Here is a 21,310-nt window from a genome sequence, read left to right on the forward strand (position 1 = left end):
GCTGACCGCTCAGAGCCTGGAGCCTGTTTCAGATTCTGTGTCTCCCTCTCTCTGACCCTCCCCTGTTCATGCTCTGTCTCTCTCTGTCTCAAAAATAAATAAACGTTAAAAAAAAAAATTTAAAAAGTTATCAGGGATCACGTGGTAGTGATTGCCTAAAATATTTCCAGAGAGAGAAAGATGATACTACTCATCGAGCCCCTATTGTATATGATACATTAAAGTACATTTCCTTTAATGCTCTTCAATTCTACTTCGAGATTTCCCATTCCCTCTTTATATGAGGAAGCAAGCTGAGGGAGGTGAAGTCACTTGCCTAGGACCATACAGCCAGTAAATGAAAAGCCAGAGGCCTCTGATGTGACTGCAAGTCTACTGTCTTGATGTTTGAGTAAACCCACTCATTTCTGGTGGGTATTTTCGTTGCCTGTTTGAGAATTGGAGCATCTTGAAAAATGAAGCACGTTTTCCAAAGGTTCAAGCCATCTAAAGGCATGTCAAGCACTTCTGTGACTGCCTTAGTTCTAATTTGATAAGGCTTTTTGGAGATGGTGGTGTCTTCTCCCTAATGATTAATGAAGGGGAAAAGGAAAGGATGCTAATACTTAATTTTGAACTCTATGCTTTTTTCAAATTTATTTTTCTTAAATACAAAACAGCTCTAAATAATGAAGGTGAGTTTAGTCAGCCTCACTTCTTCCTTATAAGACCTTTTATTTTTTTATTTTTTAATATTTTATTTTTATTTTTAAGAGAAAGAGTGAGCAGCGTGGGGGCAGAGAGAGAGAGAGAGAGAGAGAGGATCCGAAGCAGGCTCTTTGCTGACAGCAGAGAGCCCGATGTGGGGCTCGAACTCAACAAACCGTGAGATCATGACCTGACCTCAAGCTGGATGCTAAACCTACTGAGCTACCCAGGTGCCCCACCAGATCTTTTCATACCCATTAACTAATTTTTATAATGACTCTGTGAAATAGGCTTATCCTCATTTTACAGATAAAGAACCTGAAGCTCAGATTGCTTAAGTGCCAAGTCACTCAGCTACTAAATGGCCAAGGAGGAGACGTGAAGTCAGTTGGCTCCAAAAACTCTAGCCCCCTCCGTTTCATGCTGAGCCGTTTTCATACTTACTTGTTAGCCAGGCTTCTTTTTAAAAAATGTTAATTCTAAAATACATAACATGCAGAGTTATATTAGTTTCAGGTGTACAATATGGTGATTCAACAATTGTATACATTTCTCAGTGCTCATCACAATATACTCTTAGTCCCTTTTACCCATCTCACCCTTCCCCCAGCCCCCACCTCCCCTCTGATAACCATCAGTTTGTTGTCTACAGTGAAGAGTCTCTTTTTTGGTTTGTGTCTTTTTTTTTCTTTGTCCGTTTGTTTTGTTTCTTAAATTGCATATATAAGTGAAATTATATGGTATTTATCTTTGACTTTTTCAGCTCTCTTATCATTATAGTCTCTAGATCCATCCATGTTGTTACAAATGGCAAGATTTCATTCATTTTTAAAAAATGTGGGGAGCAAGTGGGGGAAGGGCAGAGAGAGGAGGAGCAAGAGAATCCTAAGCAGGCTTTGTGCTGTCAGTGCAGAGCCTGATGCAGGGCTCAAACTCAGGAACCGTGAGATCATGACCTGAGCTGAAATCAAGAGTCCGATGTGTAACTGACTGAGCCACCCAGGTGCTCAGTCTTATTCTTTTTAATGGCTGAGTTGCTTGTTACCTAATTTTTAAAAATATTTATTCATTTTTGAGAGAGAGAGAGAGAGAGACAGAGTGCAAGCAGGGGAGGGGCAGAGAGAGAGGGAGACACAGAATCTAAAGCAGGCTCCAGGCTTTGAGCTGTCAGCACAGAGCCTGATGTGGGGCTCGAACTCATAAGCTGTGAGATCATGACCTGAGCCCAAGTTGGATGCTTGACCAACTGAGCCACCCAGATGCCCCACTTGTTACCCAATTCTTAATTATCCTATGACCATCACTTATGTATATGGGTTCAATAGAAATATTTTATGCTTTGAGTCCAAATTAAGATCTGGACGTCATGGCTAATGTATAATATGCTCTAATTATGTGGTTGTTGTTAGTCTAGAGGGCTGGAAAGCTGTGCGATTGGCTTTTGTCCTAAACCAGTTGTAGCTATGGACTTGCCAGATGAGAGCCAGTGGGATGAAACCACCTGCAAGTTGGCTGTTTGTCAGCATCCACAGTGCTGGGCAACGATCCGCCGGGTTGAGAGGGGCCACCCTCGAATCCTGGGCCCTCCCTGCAAAACAGCTCTGAATAATGAAGGTGAATTTAGTCAGCCCTGCTTCTTCCTTGTAAGATCTTTGAACTATTTTCGCTTGGCTCCCTTTTGACATTTTATATGTTTTCCTGTCTTTTTTCTTAGACAAATCCCCAGTGCTCACCATTGTAAACATCTCAGATTCCTGCTTCCGGGCCAAGAGACTTGCTCACGGTCATTTATCAGGATTTACCTTCACCAAAGCTCCCTCTTTATTGTGTCAAGGTTCAAAGTTTGACTCCAAATTTCAAGGCAGGTAAATTATCATGGAGTCTTCCCTTATGAGCCTCCTATCTCAAAATTCTGAGTTGACTTCCTTGACCCATGTAGTAGACTCTGAGAAAGCTAAATTAAAAATAAAACACCAGTTCAGGGCGCCTGGGTGGCTCCAGGCTCATAGCCTGGAGCTTGCTGCGTATTCTGTGTCTCCCTCTCTCTCTCTCTCTGCCCCTCTCCAGCTCGGGTGGTCTCTCTCTCTCTCTCTCAAAAATAAATAAATTAACTTAAAAATAAAAAGGCCACTAGTTCAGTTAGAGAAATGGTGAATAGGCAGTGGGAAACAAAAGGAAAGCTTTTTTTTTTATTGTAGGACTTGGTTAAAATAGGGTTGTATTAGTTTGCTAGGGTCACTGTAACAAAATACCCTAGGCTATGCGGCTTAAACAACACAAATATATTTTTTCACAGTCGAGAGGCTAGAAGTCCGAGAATAAGGTGTTGGTAGAGTTGTTTTCTTCTGAACCCTTTCTCCTTGGCTTGTAGGTGGCCTATGTCTTTTTTTTTTTTTTTATTAAAATTTTTTTTTAATATTTATTTTTGAGAGAGAGACAGAGCATGAGGGGGAGAGGGGAAGAGAGAGAGAGGGAGACAGAGAATCTGAAGCAGGCTTCAGGCTCTGAGCTGTCAGCACAGAGCCCGACGCAGGGCTCAAACTCACAAACTGCGAGACCATGACCTGAGCTGAAGTCAGACACCTAACCGGCTGAGCCACCCAGGTGCCCCCTAGGTGGCCTGTGTCTTAACATGATCTTTCTTCTGTGTGTCTTTGTCCCAATATCTTTTTCTTCTTTGTTAATTAAGTGCTTAATTTTAACTCCAATATAGTTAGTATTATTATTATGTTAGTTTCAGGTGTACAGTATACTGATTCAACAATTCTGTGTGTTACTCAGTGCTCATCATGATAAGTGTACTCTTAATCCCCTACCTCCTTTTCTTAATAAGCACCAGTCATTGGATTAGGGCCTGTCTATATGACCTCACTTTGCCTTAATTACTTCCTTAAAGACCCTCTCTCCAAATACTGAGGGACTCAAATTCCGGGGTACTGAGGGTCAGGATTCAACGTAAGAATTTGTGGGCACAACTCAGGCCACCACGGGGAGCACCTCTTCAGCCTCTGCAGGTCATCAGAAAACTGTGTCCACACATGCTCTCTCTCTTGTCTTTTATTTTTAGGTATGAAACTATTTGTAAGCTCTTGAAGGCAGAAAAAATGGTTTCCTTTTGAATCGCCCACAGAATCTAGGCACCCAGTTAGTGCTTGCTGATAGGGGAAGCGAAGGGACAGACGTCTGTGGAGAACTTAAGACTTGTAAAATTCGAAATCTTATGGCCTGGAGTCAAGGCACTCCCGGCAGTCCTTGTACTGGTTCCTTTTCTCCTGTTTGATGTAAGCAGCCTTTGGTGGCTTCTGGTAGGCTAAATGCCGTATGGGAAAGGGTAGGACTACTTTCTGGTTCTCTAGGACTTGAACCTCGGGAAGAAGATGGCTTCTCCCAGCCAGGGCCTATGGAGGCAAAGGCCATGACGTCACTCATGTCGTCACTCATTGAATTCACAAATGTATCTTAGTGGGGGCCACTTTGCTGGGCTCTGGGGATTCAGTGGTAAAGAAGATTCAGTATTTTTTTAAGTCTTTTATTTTTGAAAGGGGGGGGAGGGACAGAGAGAGAGGGACAGAGGATCTGAAGCAGGCTCTGTGCTGACACCAGTGAGCTGATGCAGGGCTGGAATTCATGAACCGCGAGATCATGACCTGAGCCGAAGCTGGACGCTCAACTGACGGAGCCACCCAGGCCCCCCAGCAAGATACAGTCTTTACCCCCAAAGGGCTTTCAGCCCAGCCAGGGAGGTGGAGAACCGTTCCGTGTGCCGAGAGTGCCGAGAGCAGCACCCCTGGGTGCGTGGAAGCACACAGGAAGGGTTCCTCAGGGCACCATCTTCTGTGCAGGTGGTACCTGTGCCTACCCCTGAAATTTGGACAGTCTGGTGAAATGGGGTGTTGCAGGTGGGAGGTGGACGTGAAGAGGGTTCTGGACTACAGAAATAGCATATCCAAAGGCCAGGAGGCAAGAGGAAGTTCTTTAGGTATGAGGAAAAGGGTCCATCGTGTATGCAACATAGAGCAGGAATGGGAGGGTGGGCAGAGGTGAGGCTAGGGAGCTGGAGAACAGCGGCCAACATCACATAGATCAGGCTCAGGAGTTGGGTCTTTATCTTATACTTCCTTGGAATATTTATTCGTTCGTACACTTAATGTGTTTTAACAAATAAATATAATGCAAGTGATATGAAAACGTAAGGGGACAGTATTTTTTTGTGGTAAATATGTGTTACATTAAATTTACCATTTTAATTGTTAAGTGTACAGTTCAGCAGCATTAAGTTCATTCACAGTGTTGTGCAACCATCACCACGATCCATTTCTAGAACTTTTTTTTTTTAAATTTACATCCAAATTAGCATATAGTGCAACAATGATTTCAGGAGTAGATTCCTTAGTGCCCCTTACCCATTTAGCCCATCCCCCCTTCCACAACCCCTCCAGGAACCCTCAGTTTATTCTCCATATTTAAGAGTCTCATATTTTGTCCCGCTCCCTGTTTCTATATTATTTTTGTTTCCCTTCCCTTATGTTCATCTGTTTTGTCTCTTTTTTTTAGTCTTTTTAAAACATTTTTTTTTAATGTTTATTTATTTTTGAGACAGAGAGAGACAGAGCATGAACGGGGGAGGGTCAGAGAGAGAGAGAGACACAGAATCCAAAACAGGCTCCAGACTCTGAGCTGTCAGCACAGAGCCCAACGTGGGGCTTGAACTCACGGACCGCGAGATCATGACCTGAGCCGAAGTCGGACACTCAACCGACTAAGCCACCCAGGCGCCCCTGTGCTGTCTCTTAAAGTCCTCACATGAGTGAAGTCATAAGATTTTTGTCTTTCTCTGACTGACTAATTTCACTTAGCATAATACCCTCCAGTTCTGTCCACGTAGTTGCAAATGGCAAGATTTCATTCTTTTTGATTGCCAGAATACTCTATTATATATGTATATACCACATCTTCTTTATCCATTCATCCATCGATGGACATTTGGGCTCTTTCCGTACTCTGGCTATTGTTGCTAGTGCTGCTATAAACATGGGGGTGCATGTGTCCCTTCGAAACAGCACACCTCTATCCCGTGGATAAATGACTAGTAGTGCAATTGCTGGGTCGTAGGGTAGTTCTGTTTTTAGTTTTTTGAGGCACCTCCATACTGTTTTCCAGAGTGGCTGCTCCAGTTTGCATTTCCACCAGCAATGCAAAAGAGATTCTCTTTCTCCACATCCTCGCCAACATCTGTTGTTGCCTGAATTGTTAATGTTAGGCATTCTGACAGGTGTAAGGTGGTATCTCATTGTGGTTTTGATTTGTATTTCCCTGATGATGTGTAGAAATTTTTTTATCATCTCAAACGTGAACTCCATACCCATTAAACAGCAACTCCCCACTCCCTCCTCCCTCTAGCTCCTGTTAATGTCTATTCTACTTTCTGTCTGTATGAATTTGCCTACTCTAGCTACCTTATATAAGTGGAATCATACGATATTTGTCCTTTTGCATCTAATTTATTTCACTTAGCATAATGGCTTCAAGATTCATCTGTGTTGGAGTGTGTGTCAGAATTGCATTCCTTATTGAGGCTGAAAAACATTCCATCGTACAGAAATACCACATTTTGCTTATTTAATATGCTTTGAACGTTTACATCAAAGGTACTCAGTCAACTTTTATTGATGGCGACATAGCTCTCTGTGGCTGGAAAGAGGGAGGCATAGGCTCTGAATTCAGTTTGATGCAACAAACAGTTGTGAAGTGTTTGCGGTGTGCAGTGTCTGGGAGCTGTTCCAGAACAAAGAAGCAAGCACAACTTAAGGGAATGGGGAGACCATACATTCACTCAGTGAGTACTAAACCCCGAGATGTTCTGTGGATGAGCACAAGGCTTTTCCTCATAGCACCGACTGTCGTCCCAGTAAGTTGTTCGTGTCTCTGTGTCATGTTTGGAAACTCTTATTTTTTAGGCCTCGGAAGGATCTACCTGACAAAGATTTCACCCATTATACTGACAGGTCTCCTAAGGTAAATCATAGAATTAAAAAGGTACTCCCTCAGCATTTTCTGTTTACTAGTGGGGATAAAATACTTGTCATTATTTAACATTGAGGATGACTAGAATCTGAATGATGACAGTGATAACTAACTAATATTGGGCCCTTAGTATATGCTAGGCTCTGTGCTAATGCCTTTCTTTACATACTATACTGTTTCCAGAAATCCCAGACACAAGTGGGATTGATCTGTGGCCGTTTGGCATAGGTGAAACTTTCCTGTCTGTGTCCTACACAGAGCATGTTCAGCTACAAAGTAAACCCTGGCATCTCATAGTGCGGGGAAATTAAAATGCTGGAATGTCACACCCAAAATGGCCTTTAGGTCATCTACTCTGATAACTGTCAAACTTTTTTAACTATGACCTCCAGTAAGAAATACGTTTCGCAACAGAATAGCATAAAACGACCCTTACCCTAAGTATGAGTGATGTTCTTTGATAGTTTCTGTCCTATTCTATTTTATTCTCTTTTTAAAATTTATTTATTTTGAGAGAGAGGGAGAGCACAAGCACATGCACCTGAGTGTGAGGAGAGGCGAGGCAGAGAGAGAGGGAGAGAGAGAATCCCAAGCAGGTTCTGCGCTGTCAGTGCTCAGGAAATGCTACCCTAATGTCACAGGGAGGCAGGGGGGACTCTTCGCTTAAACATGCTTACTCGTGTAGAGTACCCATTCCGGTGTCTGGTTTCGTGAGGCAGCGTTATAAAGATGATTTAGGGGTGAGAAATGTCTTTTTGTCATTTACACCACCATCCCCTTTAGGCTAGCCTGATAATTCGGTTCTTAAGCCAGTTCCGAATGCATCAGGAGCTGCTACCTTCAAGCCGTATGTAGGCTTCACGTGTTTCTCTTAGCTTTCAGTGCTGAATCTGAATGAGACACGACTTCCCAGCTCTCAAGATGTTAGAAATATGGTTGTCGTCTGGATCCCAGAACAACCAGAGAAGCATGCGAGGTGAGTGTTGTGTCTAGAACGTGGGGGCCTTCAACTCTTGTGTTCTGCAAGTCCCCCCCCCCCCCGCCCCCCCTCCCCCCGCCACCCCTCACTGCCCTGTGTGGGCCTCATTTATGTGATCTCCTTTTTAGCCACCTCAGTGCAAGTATCAGGAGGCCATGTAGAGAAGAAGGTCATGGTCTCTTGTATTTGCTTCTTGCTCCACTGGGGTTCTATTTAATGCACTTTGTGCTTCATGTGGGGGGGGGGCTTCTCTACATCAAATCATAGCCGTAAATAGCATGCAACATAGAGCCCAGTGTGTTTGTGGGGTCTAAGAAACAGATGCTTCCTGACTATCAGTTTTTCTTATTAGTCGTCCCCAGCTAGTGGAAACGTTTTCAGTGAAGCATGTGAATGTTTGGTCTCAGCCCCAAGGCCCGGCTCCGTGGCACAAAGTGGATAGCGGGTAGAACCTATGTGCAAAGCAGAAGGATCATTTGGTGAAGGCCCAAAGGCTTGGCAATGCCGATAACATTGAAAGGCAGCGTTTGGGTTTTCTTTCATGAGTGCTGAGGCTTTCAGATTCTTGTTAAGTGACTGTTTAGATGTGGTGTGACTTAAGAATCTTATTTCATTTTATTACTTTTCTTTTTTTTTTTTTAACATCAGATGGGTACTATGCTGAGGTTGTAACAAACTTTGAGGGAAGTACCTGAACCACAAAAGGATCTTATTCTCTTTCCTTTTTTTTAAAGTTTATTTATTAATTTTTTTTAATGTTTATTATCTTTGAGAGAGAGAGAGAGAGAGAGAGAGAGAGAGACAGACAGAGTGTGAACAGGGGAGGGGCAGAGAGCAAGAGGGAGACACAGAATCTGAAACCTGACGCAGGGCTTGAACTTGGGAACAGTGAGATCATGACCTGAGCTGAAGTTGGACGCTTAAACCAACTGAGCCACCCAGATGCCCCTATTTATTTATGTATTTATTTAGAGAGAGCGAGAGCACATGGGAGGGGCAGAGAGAGTAAGAGAGAGAGAGAGAGAATCCTAAGTAGGCTCTGTACTCACAGTGCAGACGCAGGGCTGGAACTGACAGACTGATGCGAGGCTGGAATTCATGAACTGTGAGATCATGACTGAGCTGAAATCAAGAGTCAGATGCTTAATCAACTGAGCTACCCAAGAGCCCTTCATTGTTTGTTTGTTTGTTTGTTTGTTTTTTTAAATGATCCTATCAGAGGGGCGCTTGGGTGGCTCAGTCAGTTAAGCGTCTGACTTCAGCTCAGGTCATGATCTCACAGTCTGTGAGTTAGAGCCCCGCGTCAGGCTCTGTGCTGACAGCTCGGAGCCTGGAGCCTGCTTCCGATTCTGTGTCTCCCTCTCTCTCTGCCCCTCCCCTGCTCATGCTCTGTCTGTCTCAAAAATAAATAAAAACATTGAAAAAAAATTTAGAAAAAAGTTCTTGTCAGTGATTCTGCATACATGCATTTGTGTGTGTGTGTGTGTGTGTATGATGTAAACAAAAAGCCCCTAAGGGTTTATTTCCTTTTATGTAAAAAAAAAAAAAAAAGCCCAGATGTGGGTGGGCCAGGGCTGGTATGTCAACTCCGTGAGGTAATCAGAAACCAGAGCTCCTTTTGGCTCTCTGGTCATCATCCTTAGCCCATGGGTTTCATTTTCTCAAGGTGTTTCGTGGGGGCTTTTAAGGTCTAAGTTGACTGCTAGAGCTCCAGCCATCATATCCATGTTCCAGGCAAGGAGGAGGAAGATGACAGTACAAAAAAATACTTGAGTATCTCCTCTATGGTGAGCAGTGAGAATTCAGTGAAAAACCAAATTGACTTTGGTCCTTGACCTCTTACAGTCTTAGGGTGGTGGTGGGGGATTCAGACCTTACACACATCACCACACCTAAGTATATAATTACTCATTTAGATTAATGCTATGAAATCAAATAACGGGACCATAAGAGAGAATGGTAGGGAACCTAATTTAGATGTAAGGTTAGGTCTTGATTTTAGCAGCTTCTGGGTAGTTGGTCCCTTTGGACTTCTAGCCAGCCATCTTTGAGTACTGAATAGAGGATGGAAATCTTCATGGTCACCATTCACAAATGCCCGTGGTGCTTCTGTTTAAGATGGCTGGGAATAAGTTGTGATTTTTCTTGTTTCAAGACCAGCTGAGAAGAAGCGCATTGTCTCCAGCCAGGATGGCAGAATGAACTGTGTAGCTGTAAGTTTGAGGTTTTGGTCAAACCTTTATGATATTACTCTGTACAGAGTTTTGGTTATTTTATTTCATTTTTCCTTTCATCTACATTCCCCCTGTCTCCGTTCTTTTTAAATGAACAAAGTCTGCAAAAGAAAACCCCTCTTAAGGAATAATTACCAAAGCATTTTCTATTCTGAGACTCTCTTCTCTACCTCCTCCCTGTAGGAGGGTGAAGAGTATCTTGAAGAGAAGTTAGGAGGAAGTGTTGGGTATTCAGGGGGAATTTTTGGCCGATTAAAGGCAAATTCCCAGTGTGACAAAAAGAGAACTTCAGTGGACTAGGGGTTATAATGGACTTGAGTTTCTCATTCTCATGCCACCCCTTATGAGTAAATGTAACCCTGAGTAAGTCACAGAGCGGGAAGATTCCTCCATGTTGTTCACTGCTGAATCCCCAGCCCCAGCCCTGTGCCTGGCACATCACTGGCCAACAAATACTTGTTCAGTTTTCTCAGTGAATGAATTGATAACCTTTTGGGAAAACGAAACAACTAGTCCCTGTATGATCTGAATTCAGCAATAGGATGGGGAGCCAGGGAGCGAAAATGTGGTGGCCCTCACAGTGCAGAGGAGGGTGCTGCTGGAGTGGGTCTGGAGACCAGGGGTTTGGCTTGCCAGGGTTGTGTCTGGGAGGCTGGGATGTTCATGGGAAGGAGTGGCTCTGAAAGGAGTGCTTTGTCTTCGCTGTTGCTTTTCTAGAAAGACCATTTTCTCTATAGAAAGCAGAAAACAGAAACACAGCTGGGACCTCCAAGGATGAATGTGCCTCCCCCCTTGCCAGTACACATTTTTGAGCAACTAACTTCAGAGTCCATACCTTTCTGGAACCAATTTGACTTGGAACCATTACCTCAGGATCTGTTGAAGAAGTGAGTGTCCTGTGAGCCTGTGGTAGAGCCAGAGCACCTGCTCTTCTCTGAAGCAGAGAAGGGGCTAGTAGCCTGCTTATTCTGAGTAGGGACAAAACTGTCCCCTTACTTGTGCAGTGAGTTCTTAGACTTACCAGTGTGCCACCATTTACCAAGTACTTACACTTGCCAGGCCCTGTGCTAAATAAATAAGCACATTATGTATATTCTCTCACTTGAACCTCCACGAGAACTGTTACTCTCTTCTAACTTAAAAAAACTTTTTTTAATGTTTATTTACTTTTGAGAGAGACAGAGTGTGAGTGGGGGAGGGGCAGAGAAAGAGGGAGACACAAAATCTGAATCAAGCTCCAGGCCCTGAGCTGTCAGCACAGAGCCCGATGTGGGCCTTGAACTCACAAACCGTGAGATCGTGACCTGAGCTGAAGTCGGACGCTTAACCGATTGAGCCCCCCAGGCGCCCCCCCCCCCTTTTTGTGTTTAAAGTAAGCTCTATGCCCAATGTGGGGCTTGAATTCATGACCCGTAGATCAAGAGTTGCCTGCTCCGTGGACTGAGCCAGCTAGTCGCCCCCCACTCTCTTCTTTCTGTAGATGAGTTATGGGTAAGTGGGAGGCAGAAGGGAAATGTGGTTTGGAGTGAGACAACCTTTGGATTTTGCCTTGAAACTTCCTGGTTTTGTGCATTGTGGTAATTTAACTAGCATCTTACATTTCATTCCCTTATTTGCGAAATGGGGGTAAGAATGCCTGTCCTCAGGGAGCTGAAAACACCTGTTGGTACAGGTCTTTTCAGGCCCAAAGTGGAAAATGTATTCAGGTTTGTAGCCCTTTTCATCTCTTTTTCCTCAGCCACACTCTCCAGGAACAACTGTCGCTGACTGTCTGGCTGTCTCTGTCCCCTTCAGCCTTTTGCCTGATGAAGGGAAAACCAGGCCTTCTCTGGAGATGAAGACGCAATTGGCCATGATGAAGAAGAAACTTGCCCTGGAGAAGAGCCGACCTGACAGTGCCATTTCTGCAAAGATGTTCTTATCTGTGCACCGCCTCGCCCTACAGGTAAGAGCCAGGGGGCCTCGGAGAGGGATGTCTAGATGCAAATCCCAACTCATTACTTTCCAAGGCTGGAGGAGGCGACTTTCTATTCTTTCTCTCTATCCTTCCATGCTGGACTCAAGCCCCATAGAAGGGCTGGGCTGTATGTAGTGAAAGCAAATGCATGGGGAGGGGCTTGAGGACAGCAACATTCTCTGTGTCTTCTGCACTTCCGCACCGTTTCCTCTCTCCATAGCTCCTGGTATGATGTTGCCCGCACTGGGTTCTCAAAAAGTGCTCGTTGGCTAGATGGGTACCTGCATTTGAGGGATACATTTTGGGAAAAGGAAAGAACTTCAGTAGAGCTTCTCTTCTTCTTCCTTTTCCCCTTCCCCTTCCTCTCCTCCCGCCCCTCCTCCGTCTCCATCTCCCCCTCCTCCTTCCCCTCCTCTTTCCCCTCCTCCTTCCCCCTTCTCCTTCTTCTCCCCCTTCTCCTCCTCTTTCTCCTCCTCCCTCTTCTCCTTCTCCTTCTCCCCTTTTCCTCCTCTTTCTCCTCCTCCCTCTTCTCCTTCTCCTTCTCCCCCTTCTCCTCCTCCCCCTTCTTCTCCTCCTCCTCCTCCTCCCCTCCTCCTTCCCCCTTCTCTTTCTTCTCCCCCTTCTCCTCCCCCTTCTTCTCCTCCTTCTCCTCCTTCTTCTCCTTTTCCTCCTTCTCCTTCTTCTCCTTCTCTTCCTCCCCCTTCTTCTCCTCCTCCTCCTTCTCCTCCTCCTCCTTCTCCTCCTCCTCCTTCTCCTCCTCCTCCTTCTCCTCCTCCTCCCCCTTCTCCTCCTCTCCCTCCTCCCCCTCCTCCTCCTTCCCATCCTTCTCCTCCTCCCCCTCCTCCCCCTCCTCCTCCTTCCCATCCTTCTCCTCCTCCCCCTCCTCCTCCTTCTCCCCCTTCTCCATCTCCCCCTTTTCCCCCTCCTCCTCCTCCTCCCCTTCTCCTCCTCCCCCTCCTCCTCCTTCTCCCCCTTCTCCATCTCCCCCTTTTCCCCCTCTTCCTCCTCCTCCCCTTCTCCTCCTCCCCCTTCTCCTCCTCCCCTTCTCCTCCTCCCCCTTCTCCTCCTCCTCCTCCCCCTTCTCCTCCTCTCTTCCTTTTCTTTTTCGTCTTTTCCTTCTTTTTGCCTCCAGAGACCAGCATTGAGATATCCTGAACATTTGAAGAAATTGTGTTCTAACCTGAACACAGAAGGTAGATTTTCTGGTGCTGTCAGATCCTCAGGTACTGTTCCCCCTCAGCCCACAGTGCTTATACTTGATCTTGGTCCCAATTTTGTTATGTTTGTGGCCAGAGTCATACAGGATCACATGTAGAACTCAGGAAACTGCAGTTTCAGAAAGCAGCCCTCTTCCCCACACCCCCCCCCCCCCAATGGCTTGGTTCTGACAAAGGGGTTGTCGCCATTGTGGAGCAGGGCAGAGCAAACAGCCCAGGGGCGGGTGGGAGCTGTCAGGGAGAAGAGGACTGAGCCGGTGCTCTGGTCACCAGGTCACAAGCAGCAGCAGCAGCAGAAGCAGCAGCAGCAGCAGAGGCTGGTGAAAACACCACCTAAGAGACAGGTAGAGGGGCAGTGAGGGGCGCCCTAGGACTGGCTGGGTCTGGGGCAGGGGCGCAGCCTGGAACAGGAAAGGATGTATGAGGTGTCCGCCTCCCTGTTCTCTGTCTGGTTGCAGATATTGACTTCCTTCTTTTAGACTCTTTCTGAAACGTTTTCTTCACTTCCGAAGGTCCTAATTCAGTTCCTCCTCATGTGGGTTTCAGGAGGCTAAAAAGAAACCCAAGAGCGATCCAGGGAGCCCGAACACTTTGCATAAACGTTCAGGTGCCATGGTTTATGGCCCACGCCATGGTAAGGAGAATGTGGGTTTGGGAGGGACAGAATCTCAGGACGTAGCCGAGGGCAGGAAGAACTGAACTTGTCCATCATCTTGGGACCTGCCTTTGTCGGGCATTCGGAATTCTTCTTGGAACGTTTTGGCTGGGCTACCATACATCATCCTTCCATCAAACGTTTACTAAGGAAGCAAGCTGGGCCAGGTGTCTTTTTCATGTGGGCATTTGAGAGATGACCATGAGCATGAGTCAGAGGCATCTTTCCTCATGTCTTTAGCAAAGGCAGAGTGATTTCAGGATGAAGAGCAAGCAAGGAGGCAGGAAAGAGCCAGGGCCCCTGATTAGCCCCCAGAGAGTTCTAAAGAAGCAGAATCCAGGGCCACTTCCCAGCTACACGTTAGTTCCTGGAGGCTCGGGTTGAGATCATACTATCTAGTCCCCTGTAGGAGGCAAGTAGCCGATCTTGATAGGAGATTCTTTCCCTCTGGTGTTCCTGCTGGATGCGAGAAGAGATATTTCTCCCCTTTTTGGAGTCCTTATCACGTGTCTGAGCTGAAGGATATACTTACCCCGTCCCTCTGACATTACTCAGTTTGAGTGCAGAAAAAAGAAAGAAAGAACAGAAGGGAGAAAGAATGCCCTGAAACCTTAGAAGATTCTTGTGCCCTATTAAGATTGGACATTGCTGATCATTTCAGCATCAGAATTTGCTCTCCAGCCCTGGGGCAGTGGGAGGGTCAGGAGAGCTGTTTCCTGAGAAGAATGCTTCTCTCTCTCAGTTTATTTCCCATCCCATTGAGCTCTCAGATGCCAGCAGTAGCCTGTGACCTGAAGATCTAGGAAGCTTCCTGACCTTCACGTGGGATGTAGACAGAGCTAGGGCTGTTGCCCAGGGTGGGGCTGACTGGTCCAAGGTTAGCTCCTCATCTGGGGTGATCAGCACTGCCCTGAATTCATTTAAGTGCTTTTTGTTCCTCTTCCTGATGCCTCCAATAGGTGATTGGGTGCCCATTTTTTTTTTTTTTTTTTAAAGTAGGCTTCACACCCAGCATGGAGCCCAGTGTGGGGCTTGAACTCACAACCCTCAAATCAAGACCTGAGCCACCCAGGTGCTCCTGTTTTTAGAGCAGTGGCCTGTCCTCACCGGGTTGAGAAAGATTTATGGACGAGTTGATTTTTGCGTTGGATCTTGAATGTGTGAGCATTTTACTGACATGAAAGAGAATTCCCAGAAGTGGGAATAGCTTTAGCAGAGGCATCTTGGAGGAGTGTGGCTACTCAGGGAACACAGCAGTCCATTGTAGCTGTCGGTTATTTGAGAGAGAGTGATGAAATGTTGGGCTGAAGAGGTAGGTGGGAGCTTGTATAGCCTGCTGAGGTGTTTGACCTTTGCTCCAGGTCGTGGTGCGCCCCCTTGACTGCTCACTGAAATCAACTGAGGGGCTTTTAAATCTCAAATACCCAGGATGCACCACAGACCTATTAAATCAGAAGTTCTAGTGTTGGAACCTGGGCCTCAGTAAATGGAACCCCCAGTACTCCCAGTGTGTAGCTAGGGTGAGAACCAGTGCTGGTAGGGAGCCAACAGAAGTGTTAAGCAAGGGAGTCTCTTGTTTGGCTTTGCCTTTTAGCATAACATCTCTGGTGGCAGCCTGGAAGATGTTCATTTAGAGGAAGGGAATTGAGAAAGGAAAGGGCGGATGCATTCAGGGACTAGATGGGGAAACGACTGATGCAGAAGAATCCTAGAACTAGAGCTTTTGGAAGGGAGGGGTTCCATTTTTGGAAGTGAATATGGAGACATTAGGGTTGGTACCACAAGGTCAGAGGAGTATTTGTAAACTGAAAACCTAGGGTTAGGGCTTCTTTCGCTGCTAAGATGTGCAGATACCTGCCCCTTAGGTTTCTTGGAGGAACTCTAAGTCATTGAGCATATACTCGAACTTAATCTCTAATTCTTTTTAAAAATTTTTTTCTTTTAACATTCATTTATTTTTGAGAGACAGAGTGTGATTGGGGGATGGGCAAAGAGAGATAGGGAGACACAGAATCTGAAGCAGGCTCCAGGCTCTGTGCCATCAACACAGAGCCTGGCGTGGGCCTCAAACTCACAGACCGAACCGTGACATCATGACCTGAGCTGGAGTCAGACGCTTAACCGATTGAGCCACCCAGGCGCCCCGATCTCTAATTCTGTAGTAGATGTGGTCACAGTCCCAGGTGAACAGATTCACAGGTAGAACTCGGAGGCTGAACTCCCTTCCACCTCCTCTAACCTGTCTTACCCTAGACGGGGTAGGGACTTATAGACTAGGGGTCACCTAGAAGCCCAACAATGGGATATGAAATACCAATAAGCAGAGAACTGAATTGGCTTTGTGATCACTAGGTCACAGAACTCTGTTGGGTTGGAAAAGTGACCAAAAGCAGCCACAGTGGATGAAGTTAGAAGGACTCACCTTGAAGCAGGTAAGAGTATGGGAGCCATTCTGCCAGGGCCCTGTTTCTGTTATCTATTATTGTAGAACAGACCACCTCAAAGCCGGAACTGCAGTGGTTGATCATTTCTCGTGATTTTGAGGGTTGACTCGATGATTTTTCTGGTGTTGCTTGATGTCATTCAACACAGTTGCTTTCAGCCAGTGGCTGGGGTGGGGCTGTTGGCCAAATTGCCTTGGTTCTCTTCTATGAGGCCTCTCCGTGGCTTGTTTGGGCTTCTTTTAAAAATTTTTTTCTTAATGTTTATTTTTGAGAGAAAGAGAGAGAGAGAGGAAGAGACAGAGTGTGAGCGGGGAAAGGGGCAGAGAAAGCAGGAGACACGGAATCCAAAGCAAACTCCAGGCTCCAAGCTAATAGCACAGAGCCCGATGTGAGTCTCAAACCTACAAACCGTGAGATCATGACCTGAGCTCAGATGCTTAACCGACTGAGCCACCCAGGCGCCCCTCATGAAAGCACGTTCTTAAGAGATGGGGCTGAAACTGGAGCAATGTCACTTCTTCCATATTTTACTAGTCACAAAATCACCAGCCCAGCCCAGATTCAAGGGGAGAGAAAACGTACTCCGTCTCTTGGTGGGAGGGGCAGCATGTGCATGGAGGAATTGGAGGAATTGTTGGGAGCCACCTTTGGAGGCAGTGCACCCTAAGCTGACAGGTGGGAATGGAGAAAAGTGGGTTCTGGCTTCATCTGGTCAGTCTAGTGGGCAAAGAGTGTGTGATACACGCTTCTCTCTTTAGTTTCAGGAGGTGGCATTTTGTCCTGTCTTAGATGCTAATTTTTCCAAGAAAAGCATCTTTTAGAAAAACCCTTACTTTCCTAAAGTCTTGATTCAGGTTTCTTTACACTTACTCTAATGAATTTCAGGATTCCATAGAGAGACCACAGATGAAGAATTATCTGGATTCCTCCCCCAGTAAGGACGGTAAGTTCCTAGGGTGGAGGAAGCTTAGTAAGTCATTTAGGCCCGGGAGAGCTGAACTCCTGTTGACAAGGATGGTTCACCTCCCTGGAAGCCATAGTCCTCATCCCTCAGAAGGGTCCTAATGACACACAGCCCTTCCTTTTCTGTCCTGCATTTGGCACAGTTGGGAGAGGGCTGCGGGTGCAGCTAATGGCTGGGTCTTCTTTCAGATCCTGAATTATCTAAGACCAAACCCTCTAACAAGGACATCAGCACTCAAGAGGACGCTGTGCTGGAATCCCAAGAGAGGAGCCCAGAGGACCTTTCAGATGGTACATCTAGAACAAGGTGGAACCCTGAGCTCAAACTACTGAGGATTCTTCAGGCTACTGACGACGAGGATGAGGAGAACTAGCTCTCCAGGTCAGAGAGTGGAGAGTATTTCAAGACTCTGCAGGGCAGTCTTACTCCAGAGCAGAATGCTTGGAATCCTGAGGACGGTGACCTTGGACATAAGGGCAGAAAGCGGAGGGGACTTCTGCTCCCTGGAGGCTTTAAAAGGGCCTGACCATAGAGATTCTGCTTTTTTCGTTCACTTCTCCTTGCCTCTAAAATAATTGAGTAGAAAAAGCCTCATCCTTTTTAAACTTAGATTGTTTCTCTTTCATTAGGAACAGAATAATTTTAGTGATTAAACACAACTGCTGCTTAAGCAAAAGACTCATTCTGTTTCTGGGAGGAGGGGAGATATGTTTCTGCTCATCTGTTTTCTGGGTCACTTTTATCTCCCCTCTGAAGCTCTGAAAGGTTTCCAGTTAAAGGAAGATGAATTTTGGGACTCCTGGCTAGCTCAGTCGGCAGAGTGTGTGACTCTTGATCTTGGGATCGTGAGTTTGAGCCTCACGTTGGGCATAGAGATTACTTTAAAAAAAGAAAAAAAGGGAAGATGAATTTGGCCCGTGAGACACCCTACTGTGTTCCCAGCTTTTCCTCTCATTCTCTGGAAATGGTTTCTTTTAGAGATGGCACCCAATAATCATTTTTATATTAACCTGAAAGAGTCTATTAAGGTCTAGTTTCTAAATTATTGTGTCTGTAGGAATGTTTCAGTGATACTTGTAAAGACTCAGAATTTCAGAGTCTCAGGGGACCTTGAATTTGGTCTTTGGAAGGATTTTTTTTTTTTTTATGTTTTTGTCCTTCAAGTTTTTTTTTTTTTTAATTTTTTTTTAACGTTTATTTATTTTTGAGACAGAGAGAGAGCATGAATGGGGGAGGGTCAGAGAAAGGGAGACACAGAATCTGAAACAGGCTCCAGACTCTGAGCTGTCAGCACAGAGCCCGATGTGGGACTCGAACTCACGGACTGTGAGATCAAGACCTGAGCCGAAGTCGGACGCTTGACCGACTGAGCCACCCAGGTGCCCCTCAAGTTTTTAATATAGGAAAATTTCAAGATTACCTAGAAGCCAAGAGAATGATATAATGGAACTCTCATGTACCCAGTGTGTTAGATATGGGCAGTGAAGGCCTTTACCCTGGGCCATGAGCTGGGGCAAGGGTAGCTGGAATCCTTATTCTCACCAGCTCTGCACCCAGGGTCAAGTCTCCTTCCCATAAGGGGGAGCTAGGTGGAAGAAGAGAGCCCCCACTATTGTTGGTACTCGCTAGCACTTAACTTCAGCCACCAGTTGCTGGGGGCAGGATGAGAAACAATGACATCTTGTTCCTCCTGGGGAGAGAGCCCTCTGTCTTGGGGCCGGGGGAGGGAGGCCTGTGTCCATGGGCTGCAGCAGTCTGGAGTGGTTTTTGTCTCACTGAAGTTGGGGTGGGGCATGGCTCTAGGGTCACACAGCATAGACTCTGTTCTTACTGAGATTTTGTGGATTTTCTTGAACAAATGTTTCTTCATGTGCTGTATGCTGCTAAGGACATTTTCAGAGACATAATCATTTTTTAAAAATTTTTTTTTAACGTTTATTTATTTTTGAGACAGAGAGAGACAGAGCATGAATGGGGGAGGGTCAGAGAGAGAGGGAGACACAGAATCCGAAACAGGCTCCACGCTCTGAGCGGTCAGCACAGAGCCCGGACGGGGGGCTCGAACTCACGGACCGTGAGATCATGACCTGAGCTGAAGTCGGACACTCAACCAACTGAGCCACCCAGGCGCCCCGACATAATCATTTTTTTAAAAAAATTATTTTCACCAGTTTCACTGGACAGCAGTCTGCGGAGCATCTCACGCTGTTATGCCAGAAGGGGGAATTCAGGACTGGGTCTGACATCTTTCTGTAAGAGAAACTTATCCCTCATCAATTATTTGGTTCCCCTAAGTACAGTTTGTACAAAGAAAGGCAGATTAAATGTTCAACTCTTTTTTAACATTTGTCTCAAAACAGACCAAATTAGACAGCTAAAACTGCTGCCTACCCATTCCTCTCTTCTAAGCCAAATCAAAATTATATGACACCATTTGTGTTACTAGACTGATCTATACTTAGCTGAATCTTCATAGTGAGAGGAATCCAAGAGGCGTTATGTGGGCTGTTTTCTGAAGATAATTATTTCCCAAACATACGTTACATTGCAGAATGACTTCTGTGGGCTAACTTAAAAATGTACACATTTTTTCAATTCCTTAGTCTCCCCTCAGACCTGTCCACACAAGCAAACCTGACTCCCAGTGGCCAGTAGTGTGGCTGAGGATGGGGCAGGGCTTTGCTCTCATTTGCTCATTTTATCTGAAGATTCAGAAGAGAAATTCTAATTACTTTATTACCAGTTCAACTACTTAGTAAAGCAACTCACTGCAATTGGCACATTCTTTTCAGATTTGTTGATGGGTACAGAGTTCCCTCTCGAATCATGACATTTTGAGTGAGAAAATGTTTGCTATTTGAACACCGGCTTTTGCTTCTATTTTCAAAGGGAAGAAAACCATTTGCAGGCTGAAAACTGTTTCTCCTTTCTTCTACCTATCCCTCAAATCACAAACAGAATTTAGGGCTTTTCAAATTTTTTTTTTTTTCAACGTTTATTTTTTATTTTTGGGACAGAGAGAGACAGGGCATGAACGGGCGAGGGGCAGAGAGAGAGGGAGACACAGAATCGGAAACAGGCTCCAGGCTCTGAGCCATCAGCCCAGAGCCCGACGCGGGGCTCGAACTCACGGACCGCGAGATCGTGACCTGGCTGAAGTCGGACGCTTAACCGACTGCGCCACCCAGGCGCCCCGTGAATTTAGGGCTTTTCAAGGCAGTGTATACCCACCGTTTTGGTTAGTTCTCTGGCCAACTCTATAGATAGATGTGGATTGTGTCCATTTTACAGACTAGAAAACAGGCTCAGAATCCAGGGCTGATGATAACCCATTTGGGGCCTTAGTGAATTAGGAAAAAAAAAATGCGCCCTTTATGACACTTTACTACCATCTGTCGAAAAGTTATCTCAACGAGTGTACAAATCTACAATGATTACAGTATGATCGGCACCCCGAGAGTTGGTCCACAACCCTCGTCACAGTACCTGGGGGCCTTGCAGGAGAGGGTAAGTAATTTGCCAGAAATCAAAGGCCACCAGGTGATGGGGGCTGGGCTTAGAACCTGGGTCCTCGCTCCTCTCATCCGCTGGACTCTGATGCGTCTCTGATTCCCTCTCTTTAACACACAGCAGAGCCTGGGGCTTTGATCAGAAGCCGTCTTTAATCAGAAAGGAAGAATGAGACCATATATAAAAGAATTGACTGAGGGGAAGAAGCTCTCATCAACGCTTTGCATCAACCTCTCAATGTTCTGAGGGAAGAGGATCCAGGTAACTGTTGCCAACTGCCATTTCCCCACCATCTGGGCCTTAAGAATCAGGAGAATTACGACCTAACAGCCAGGAGGCTCTAGCTAGAATTGCTTTATGCACTTAAACAGACAAGAGGTCTTAAAGACTTAGCTAGTTGGAATATTGTCCTGGTACCCTTAAATTCCTAAGGAAGTAGTCTCTGGCCTCTTTTCTTCTTTTTTATGATCCCTACTAGCAGTAAGCCACTTTGTTTGGGTCACCATGTTTTCTGAGCACACTTTCCAATGACACCTGGCCCGGTTTGACCTGTGCATAGAAGAAGAGTCAATGAAACAGTCTTCAGACGGTCTGTGTCCACACTCCCCTCCTTATAGCACCAGCTATTCTTTTGTTTTG

At 45.7% G+C, this 21,310-nt stretch overlaps 1 protein-coding gene across 2 annotated transcripts; it reads left to right on the forward strand.

Annotated features, from left to right (window-relative positions):
• The first annotated feature begins 1,892 nt into the window (after nt 1–1,892).
• On the forward strand, nt 1,893–20,986 carry CUNH9orf43 (chromosome unknown C9orf43 homolog). 2 transcript variants are annotated; one of them, XM_047068259.1, is made up of 14 exons: nt 1,893–2,301; nt 2,402–2,552; nt 6,645–6,702; nt 7,587–7,687; nt 9,846–9,903; nt 10,642–10,811; nt 11,719–11,869; nt 13,014–13,104; nt 13,372–13,442; nt 13,645–13,732; nt 16,106–16,185; nt 17,083–17,140; nt 17,350–17,542; nt 20,792–20,986. In XM_047068259.1, exons 1-13 carry the CDS (start codon nt 2,151–2,153, stop codon nt 17,532–17,534), a joined length of 1,413 nt encoding a protein of 470 aa, XP_046924215.1. In that variant the 5' UTR covers nt 1,893–2,150; the 3' UTR covers nt 17,535–17,542; nt 20,792–20,986. The 2 variants fall into 2 exon arrangements, with proteins under 2 accessions (XP_046924215.1, XP_046924207.1); XM_047068251.1 differs by lacking the exon at nt 20,792–20,986 and having other exon boundaries at nt 17,350–17,819.
• Nucleotides 20,987–21,310: the final 324 nt, after the last annotated feature.

This window comes from Lynx rufus, unplaced genomic scaffold, assembly GCF_022079265.1.
Source record: "Lynx rufus isolate CCGP_SWC_20201006 ecotype Redwood Valley unplaced genomic scaffold, mLynRuf1.p SCAF_10, whole genome shotgun sequence".
NCBI classification, from domain to species: domain Eukaryota; kingdom Metazoa; phylum Chordata; class Mammalia; order Carnivora; family Felidae; genus Lynx; species Lynx rufus.